The sequence below is a fragment of the Notothenia coriiceps genome, unplaced genomic scaffold, assembly GCF_000735185.1.
Source record: "Notothenia coriiceps isolate Sejong01 unplaced genomic scaffold, NC01 NC01_scaffold00024667, whole genome shotgun sequence".
Taxonomy (NCBI): domain Eukaryota; kingdom Metazoa; phylum Chordata; class Actinopteri; order Perciformes; family Nototheniidae; genus Notothenia; species Notothenia coriiceps.
The window spans coordinates 6,343,820-6,353,904 of NW_011357368.1; the positions used below are offsets into that span (position 1 = coordinate 6,343,820).

The 10,085-nt window shown below is 41.5% G+C and overlaps 1 protein-coding gene across 1 annotated transcript in view; it reads left to right on the forward strand.

The window, feature by feature from the left end:
• The window catches only part of LOC104955459 (uncharacterized), a 9,852-nt gene extending 2,122 nt beyond the window's left edge, over window positions 1–7,730 (forward strand). Inside the window, exon 3 of the mRNA XM_010782785.1 lies at window positions 7,219–7,730. Within this exon, the coding sequence (XP_010781087.1) occupies window positions 7,219–7,730 (512 nt within the window). The remainder of the gene's footprint in view (window positions 1–7,218) is intronic.
• Window positions 7,731–10,085: the final 2,355 nt, after the last annotated feature.

The window sequence follows — 10,085 nt, forward strand, 5'->3', positions numbered from 1 at the left end:
ACTAATACCACGGGACCATTTTTTTTTTTTAAAGCAATATTTTTAGTGGCCCGAGCGGGCAAGTGGAACGTACGTTATGCTGGCCCGAGGGGTCTAAATAGTGCTTCCGGGCCAGAGGGCCATTTGTAATGTCGAGCCCTGTCCCTCTTTTCTGTTTATCTCTTATTGTATTTGTTCTTCGTTTTATTCTCTGTCAAAGGGTCTTTGAGTTTTTAGAAAAGCACGAAATAAGTGTCATGTATTATTATAATAAAATGTGAATCAGTGTTATTTGTATATTCTAAAATAAGCATACTCTTATTTGGGATGGGAAGATTCTCTCCACTGAAGGACAAGTTTTAATTTAAGTCGAGTTAGAAATGAACCTCAGGGCAGGGTCTTTAAAGATCTGCCAGCTGAAGCTCTAGAGGAGAACATCAAGCTTTCAACTCCAGGAGGTGGACTCACTGATCTCAGGTCCTTCAGCTTCACAGAGTCACACTTATGGAGCGGGGGGGTTCAGATCCAGACGTGAGGTGAAGTGAAAGTTGAAGAAGAGACTCACTTGAAAGCCTAACCCTCTTGAGTTAAGAGCTATTTTAAAAGTAAGTTTGCCAGCTGTGTGCACACATACCAGAAAACAACTGTTAGGGTTATTCATTCAGAGTCTCATTGACATTAATATGTTTAATGCCTAAGAGAAAATTATATATTCAAGTTCAAATTCTTAAGTGGCATAAGCACAGAAACACAGAGAAGCTAACCAAATATCCTTCAGTATTAAAAACACTTTCCTGTATCAATTAGTTTCCTCATACTAGGGGCAAGGATTAATGTCGGATTAACAATGTTTAAGCACTCATTAAATGCTAAAAGTTTGTCTTCTTGGAGTTTCAAAGTTAATTTGAAAGGATTTAAATATGTTGAGGCGATCAAAAGGAAACTGTAACCCTGAGGAAGCCTGATTTGTGGTGGAGCCGATGAGTGAATTAACTAATTTTTTAATATGTACAAATGGTGAAATATGTTTTTCTGTATTTAATCTGCATGTCACAACTTTAAACCAGTCAGTGTTGCTGTTGGCTAAAGGTCTAATAAATAATAAGGAATAAGTTATTTGAATTGTAAGTGTTTTGATCCTGTTTCATGCTCTGATTTTATACAATTTAGTTAAATGTTTATGTATGTCCATGTTGGATCCAAACTGTGAGTGCTTTTGTTTGAGTTTTTTTTTGTTAAATGTGTGAAAAAGTGTCTCTTGTGCATGTTGTCATATGTCACATTGAAACTGAACAAATGGTATAAGATAGTCAAATGAAAAATGGCCATGTCGGAGTGAAGTTGAAAGATAACATATATTCAATTTATCAATATACATTTAGGGGCTGGAGTTAAAACCAAAGATAAAAACAGTCTGAAAACTTTCTAAAGAAATGGAAATAAACAGGTGAAAGTATTAAAGGCAGCATCTTGATCCAAAGGCTTTGATTGTTTGTTAGTATCATCGAAAGCCTTAGACCAGGGATGTCAAACTCAAATACACAGTGGGCCAACATTAAAAAATGGGTACTAGTCGAGAGCCGGACTGGTTCAATGTTTATTGCTGAACTTATTGCACATATTAAACCTGGAACTAACAAAGCTTAAATGATTGCCTATAAAAACAACATTAAATAATCAGTTGCATTCATTTCTTATGGCTCTATCTGCAGCTTTTCCAGAGTCATTTCTTATGATTACATTTTTCCACAGGCCAACAACAGCTTCAAAAAAACTATTTCCCTCAAAGAAAAAAAAACATGCCCTGTTGAAAGTCAGTTTTCTGCTCTGTGATGCTAGTTCAAGCCAGATACTTGGCATCTCATCTTGGGTGCAAGTTCATCAATGTTTGGGCTCAGGCTCTGAGCTGAGGAGACCCTCAGGATTGAGTGAAGGTGTGCGTGCAATATACCGGCGGGCCGAAATTAAATCCACCAAGGGCCTGATTTGGCCCCCGGGCCTTGAGTTTGACACATGTGCCTTAGACTGATCCACGAAGCCTCTTGTCAAATATCAACAAAAAATCTATTTAAACATTTGCAACACCATTTAGAGCCTTGAAGTTACACAAAGTATATGCAAGGCTCTAAATGTTAGAGCTCTGAATGGTAGGGTGAAGGAAAAATATACAGTTTTCTTGTTGTCATTTTTGGATCATAGACACATTTCCCCAGCGTTTTGACCCTTCCATTTCCACAGCCATGCAAGTCAAATGTCGAAAAAAATCACCATGACTGCTGCAAAGGTATGAATTCAAGTGTGATGTTTGAGAGTTTCATGCTGCCCCCAGATGTATTCTGCAAGCTGACATTCAGATTCACCACCTGAGGGCTTCGGCAGGTACATTTGACTTGCTAAAAGGGCTAGAATAAACAGAGCTGTATCCAGAAAGTGGACCGCAGAACTGAAACCATTGAAACACTTTCAACCATTTCCCTGCAATATGATTACTGTTATCTTCCACCAAAACTGATGCACAGTGCCAGGAGCAAGATGTTGTTTTTCATACAGGATTGACAAAGGGACACACACACACTCAAATTCTAAATCCCTATGCAAACCTTCCCGAATAGTGTTGTTTCTCTTTTGGATTGTTGTGGAGCTTTTGCTATGAAAGATTCATCAGTGCTGCATCACAAACCATTTTATTGTAACTGAGACCTTAGAGATTGTCTCCATTGTGGTGAAAGTCTGGTGTGGGTTTAGTCTCTGGCAGGAAAACCTTTCATACACAAAGCCTTTAGAGTGCAATGACCTCTAAACAGGCATGAGTGTGTTTGTTCCAGAGAGATCTGCACTCACCAGTGATAAACCTTCATTTCAATAAAAAATAATAATAATTTGGACTCGCAGTGAAAAACCTTCTGGTTAAAAAACAAATTGTCGTTATTATCTACCAACTGCAGACATCGAAGGCTACGGTGGCTGACAAGTGCAAACATGTCCCTGTTCCGGGGATAAAGTTGGCCATAACACACAAGGACACAAAAACACACTCCAGTAAACACTTATTCACCTTCTTGTCAGGGACGGATGAGAAGATAACACAACTCAAAACCTGTCAAGTTCAAGGCCTCGAGACAAAACCAGCAGATCTAACAAGTTGTTCTTTGTTGCTTTTTTTCTGGAGTTTAACTTTCTCAGGGTTTTTGACCTTCTTTGAAATAAATGAAATTGTACCAGACACCTGGAAGCCTCTCTGCTCTTTCTTGTCTAGTTTATAATAACAGTTAAACACGAAATTGTCCCCTTGGGGATACATAAAGGGTTATAGTCCGTAGGGCTGTACCCAATATCCGAATATCCGAATATTCGTTCGTTGGAGTACTATTTCGTTATGCGGATATTCGTTTTTTTATTATTATTTTTTTATTAATTGAAATCTCCAATATCAACGTAAGAGCTTGTGCCTCTTCGGGGGGTGCTAACACTTAACCATAAACTTTATTGTTTACTTTCTCCGTCTTTATATATTACTTTTCTCCGTTAATCTCCATCATGTTGTTTCCATAACATAACAACTTCCTGTCAACAGCGCTAACTCTCCTTCAAAATAAAAGCATGTCCATACAAAATAGGAAGCCAAGCCAAATTAGACTTAAGACATTATACAACTGCAACCAAAGTAACAAACACAATGCGATATCCTTTTCAATTTCAATGAACACAAATTGCGTTAATTACATTAACAAATAACTATAAAACAACAATATTGTAGAATAACAAAATTAATGCCGTGAATATACACGTGCTGAAGCGGTTCACTGCAGATTACAATTATCAATTTTCTCATCTTACTTTAAGAAAGAACGGGATGCAACAAGAAGTACATTCAGCAGCATTATCCAACTCCAATGGTCCAAACAGGAAAGCAGATCACGCCTTTACCGAGCGCTACTATAACACCAGACAGTAAAAACACTCTTGGGTTGCGATCGAATAGTCCATTTAGCTTAGGAACCTTCCTAACGGAGTGAAATTACCCGGAAGTCCCTCAGTGGCAGCCATGATAAGTGCCGTTCGAATTCTCTAGAATGATAGGAAAGGAGGTTTCAAACTTCCTTTATAACCTTCTTTAGCTTAGGAACCACTGGACCTCCCTAACCGAAAGGAGAGGAGAAAGTGGTGTCCCACAATGCCTTGCGGCCGCAGCATTTGCTGTGACAACATTCGGCCGTTCACAGAAACAATCGATTGTGACCGAGAAATGATATCATGAAAGTTACAGTGCTTGTTAAGCTTTTTAAAACGTATGTGGTAAGTTGCCAAAGTGCTTTGTTTTGAACGTTCATCATGGGGGTTGTTCAACTTTTAAAAGATGTTTGAATGGTGATGTACACAGTGATAGATGTTAAGGACTAACGTTTATAATAAATACATTTGTATATTGATTTTAAGAATCTTTTCATAGTTCATACAATCATACGTATTGGGATCATTTGTATTAATGTGGAGCGGAGGGAGAGGGTGATGAGCATAAGTTTCACTTTCCTTTTTATTTCAATTCCAACCTTGGTCATGAAGAATATGTTTCTCTGTTGTCCACGTTCATAAAGCATAAAGCAACAGCATCAGAGCACGGTGCAGAGTCTCTAGATGAGTTTACAGTAGTCCCTCGTTCTTATTAAACATCCATGTTGTAGTCCGCGGTATAGGAAACTGTAGTTTCCATAGTTTCCCCACAGCAGCAGAAGCACATTTATCTAGTCCGCTGGCGCATCATAAACACGTCGGATAGTGAAAGTGCAGTCGGATTCTCTAAAGTACCACAGTCTCTTCTCCTAAGTCCTTTTGAATTCTCCTATCCACTATCCCTTAACCCTGTGACGTTTCATACAGAGGTCAAGGGGTAGACGATAGGGTTAAAAAGCAGGGAAATAAAAGGCCCACGTCCTGACTGAAAACTAGACGCTTTTCTCTTTAAAGCTGCTGGATACCCACTGAATAAAGTATACTGGCTTAACTTGAGAAGAAATATGTAGATGATTGCTTAAGGCATGGGTAAGAAGTCACAGTGAAAAAGAAGTTCAGACACAAACTCATGAAACATTCAACTACAAGGGCAGAAGAGCATTTTCCTTAAATCCTTTTAGATTTGCCTCATTTTCAGCAACATCACTTTTTAGGAAGTGATAAAATAACCAAGTCACAGCATAGCATTCAACTCAGAGATGGAAACACAGAATTTAAGGGGCCATTTTTAGCATTGAGAATATCAAACCACCTGGAGAAAGTCAAAGTATCACAAAGCATTGGACATCAAATATATATGTTCTCTTCTTCAACAGGTTATTTGAGGTAATGGGCTGCAGATAAGTGGGAACAAAATGTAATAACTCACTGTTCCTGCAGGATGAAATCCATGTTCTCCGCAGAGATCTGCCCGCTCACAGGATGGCGAAACGCCGTGGTCCTCTGGTTATGACTGAAGCGACAGAAGAAAGAGAGAGAGAGAGAGAGAGAGAGAGAGAGAGAGAGAGAGAGAGAGAGGAGACAAAATTAGCTCCAGTGAAATCTCTGTGAGGATATCGCTGTGGATTTTCACCCCCACTGTGAGCACCAGTATAGCCGACACAAGCCGATCATTCCCCGGAGGAGTAGTGGGATTACAGGCTCTCCACCCTCATGGGCATTTCGTCCATGACTTTCCCAGGCCAGTGTAGAATGTGAGGGCTGGATGTGGGACGTCCCCCCCACCCCACCCTCCACAACCCCACCCAAAACGTCCTGTACAGCAATCAAAAGTCGGGCTCAGCACAAAAAGCTGGACAGTGCAGGCAGGGCCTCCATCAGTTATAGACTCGGCCAGTCGCTCTAAGCCTCGAGCACAGCGTCAAAGCATTCGACAGGGAAAACAACACGCGGAGGAATGAGGGGTCACAATTAGTGCGTGTGTGTGTGTGTGTGTGTGTGTGTGTGTGTGTGTGTGTGTGTGTGTGTGTGTGTGTGTGTGTGTGTGTGAGTGCGGCAGTTACTGTGGACTCTAAACAGAGGAGGTGCAGCACTCAAATATTTGTGGAAGGAGCCCGTTAGGCATCTAAAGCTCACAGAAGTGCCTGTGTGAGGAGCCTCAGAGTGGAGATTGGGCACAGCAGCTGATTAATCAATCAGCAAGAATACCACAAGCCGCTGTGATTCACTGTGAGAGTGTCAACACACACACATGCTCACACTCACACACACACACTTGTCACATGCATGCTGACACTTGGTCTCTCACAAACACACACACACACACTTAAGCTGTTGCCCCTGTACAAAGGGTTGCACAGTAATTGCTGTTCAGTGGGATGTGTAGGGTCCCTTTGGGTTTTGTAGTGAATTCATGGAGCCAAATTGGTAATTATTTACCACAATAGTGCGGGGCTGATTCTGCTTAATTACAGCCGGCTAATTGTCCCCATTCTGTGCGTTCCACCACACTGAATGAGCGCTGTATTCTGGACTAATGATATGGAATAAGGGAGCGCAGCTGTGTGCAATGACTCTCCAGCGTTTCCATCAAGCCCTCTCTCAGAGGCTGTAGCACGTCGTCCTCTTTTCTCATTACGCTCAAGTCTTAGCTTTTTCTCGAGTTTGTATTCACTTTACCTGACAATTGGTTGTGTCTTTAACTGTCTTAGCTGATACACCACCTTGATATTCAATGAATTGGCATTAATATCGTTGCAGGCATTCATTTCCCTCTCAGGATGAATATTATTAATTTCCAACAAAGGAGAAACTGGTTATCTATTTTCTAAGTCTGATGTTATTGTTTAATCTCATGTGTTTACTATTTAAAAACAAATGGGTGGAAACGCTTTTGCAAATCACTCGGCAAAATCTTCAGAAAGCTCCTGAAAAAATATTTGATCATAAACACAGAAAGGAAACATTTGTGATCAGACTTTTAAAAAAAATGGATTGACAGAAGTTTTTTTTTGTTGCCTGCATCTCAGGGCTTCTGTAGACAACATGCCTGCAACATGTTAGAGATTACTTGCCAACACACTCATCTAATATTGTGATACTAATGTGCATCGGATGTTAGCATTTAGCTCTACAACTACAATATTTGCGCTTTGTTTGAATAATCCAACCAACCTCTGTCTTTTGCAATCTATGACATTCAGGCTGTTTCGTGTAATCTTGATGACTAGGTAACTCTCACCTCGTTTTAACTCCCATCTCTTTTCTCTTTCTGTCCTTCCCTCCCAGGTCTCAGTAACATCATAGGAATTATTGTCTACATTTCAGCAAACTCGGGTGACCCGGGCCAGAGCGACAGCAAAAAGTCCTACTCCTACGGCTGGTCCTTCTACTTCGGCGCCCTCTCCTTCATCATGGCGGAGATGGTGGGCGTGCTTGCCGTGCACATGTTCATCGAGAAGCACCGCAAGCAACGGGCCAAATCCCGCACCGAGCTCATCAAAAAGTCCACCTTCAGCCGCATCCCTTCCTATCGCTACCGCTTCCGGCGTCGCTCCAGCGTTCGCTCTTCCGAGGCCCCCAGCCGCGACACCTCACCTCTGGGGAAGGGCGGCTACACGGGGCCCGCCGCCTCCGAGATGCCCATGTACACGCTGAACCCGCGCGAGGCAGGCAACGCCGGCTCCAAACCGGGCAGCGGGATGGGCGGGCTGCTCAACTCAGAGCGGGAGTTCCTCCAGAGCAGCACGCTCACTAAAGACTACAGCAAGGACCCCAACCGCAGGACCACGCCGGTGTGAGAGGTGCCGGTCGCTGATATATCGCCCAATCAGAGTATCAAAGAGAAAGATGATGAGATATACAGGGGGAGTGCTAGCTAACGCAGGGGACACAGGGTTAGGTTACGCGGGGTGGGTGCGGGGTTTGATAAACTTTGACTGTGAACTGTGAACTTTTAGCCTTTGAACTGTGAATCCTGAGCCCTGTGAGAGTTTCATTGTGTGTAGCAGGGTCGGTTTTGGACGGAGAAGTTGTTCCCGACTGCCACATATCACTGTAGTTTTACCTGTAACTCCTTAACATATGAAGGCCCATTCAATTTATGTTCATGTTCATAAATTGACTTTCTGGCTTTTTTCAAAAAGGGGGAAACTGGGAGGTTTAATAATAAGCTTATCGGAAGTGGTTTGGGGCAACTTCTCCAAAAAAATAATGTGAACTAAAGCAGTGGGATGAGTTCAGGGAACAGCCTTAGAGCTCCGAGCTGTCTCTCTGATTTACCGGTACTATTTAAAAGTGCAGAAGTTAACACCTCAGGGTCGGGATCCGTTCATTTTCAGTTCAGCCCGGACTCAAAACAGTAATTGAAGATGCAGTTTGTCCATTTATGGCAGCACATTTGTGGCACTAGTTATTATTTTCTATACATATTGTATATATCCTCCTTTCATATTGATTGATGGAAAAGCTCACTTCATTACCGGCTGAACTGAAGTTGAATTGAGCTCAATCCTGGTAACATTGACCCCCATTTCTCTTAGTTTTTGATGAAGGGAAACAGCTGTTTGGGGGGGGAAATGTCCGAAAACTAATGAATCTCTTTTAGATGGTAACGTAAGATCATTGGTGCTTCCTTTTACCCCATCTCTTAATTTATTTTTTCACCTAAATCTTAAAGACATGATCAAATATTTGTCTGTCCGCCTTCCCGTTTCACCTTCCACCTTCCACATTTTCCTGTGTAGCCCCATTACTCACCTCACTGCCACCCTTTTCGCACACCTCCTCTCACCCTTCCTCCTCCCTCTTTAGGTTCCGTCTTCTGTTGGTGTCGCTCGTAGTTTAGTCAGGGAGGTTGTTGGTTCAGGGTACTGTGGAGAGGAGACCGCTGAGCTGTGAAAATGCTTTAAGGCAGAGCCAAAAAGACATTAAAACAAACAGACGGAAACTTTTTCTTTTTTGTTTGCCCACTACCTCTTGGTGAATATCTTACCGATGAGTTTAATATAAAGTTGTCTGTTCTTGCCGGAACAATTGTCAAAGATGTAAGCTGCAGGAATAAGCACTGAGAAAATACTAAAGTACACACATCTCTCTCTTCTCCAATGGAGGATCTGCAGAAAATGAATTTATATGTGGCGCACAATTTAAAGATAAATAGATGGAATTGGCAGAAGTCTCATGTATTATTCAGAGGATTTGTGCTCCATCCATTCAGCTGTCACTCACAGCCTCTCCTCCTCTTTATCTCGCTTACATGTGCACACTGCAAACACACACAAGCCTACACACACAAACACACACACACACGTCTTCTGGCTGGGACTGTCATATTTCAAACACCTTTACAGTTTTTACTGTGACAGATTTTAGAGAAACGTCAATACTTATGACATTTATTGCTCTCTCTCGGACATATAACAGTTTGTGCACTCTCTGTAAACTGTGTTGGCACCATTTCAAATTGAAACCAAGCAGGGATTCGAAAAAAAAGACTAAAAGATATCATTAATTAATTAAATCTCTATAAAAAGGCATTTTGACTGGGAACTGATCACCCGTTTTCCAATTAAACATACTAGAGTACTTTTGTGCCTTTAAAACCATATTGTGTTGGTGTACAATAACAACATTAATGTGATATAAATGAACGGGTTTTTTTACACAAAATGATATGTGTGATTTGCATATGTATCAGTATTGCAACACCCCTTATTAGCACACAGTCAATTCTCCAATGCATTGGCCAATAATTGGTGATCTATCACCTAGAATTAGTAGTCCTGCAACATGAACAACGACACAAAATCAAATACTTGCCACAGTTTTTTACAGATTTAATAAAAATATTACACATTAAAGCTCTTATCACATCACTGAACCACACCTGATTACACACACACACACACACACACACACACACACACACACACACACACACACACACACACACACACACACACACACACACACACACACACACACACACACACACAAAACACACACACACACACACACACACACACACACACACACACACACACACACACACACACACACACACACACACACACACACACACACACACACACACACACAGATACAAGAGGAGGAGACAACACAGCCATAAAGAAAGGGAAAGTGCTGCAGGGACA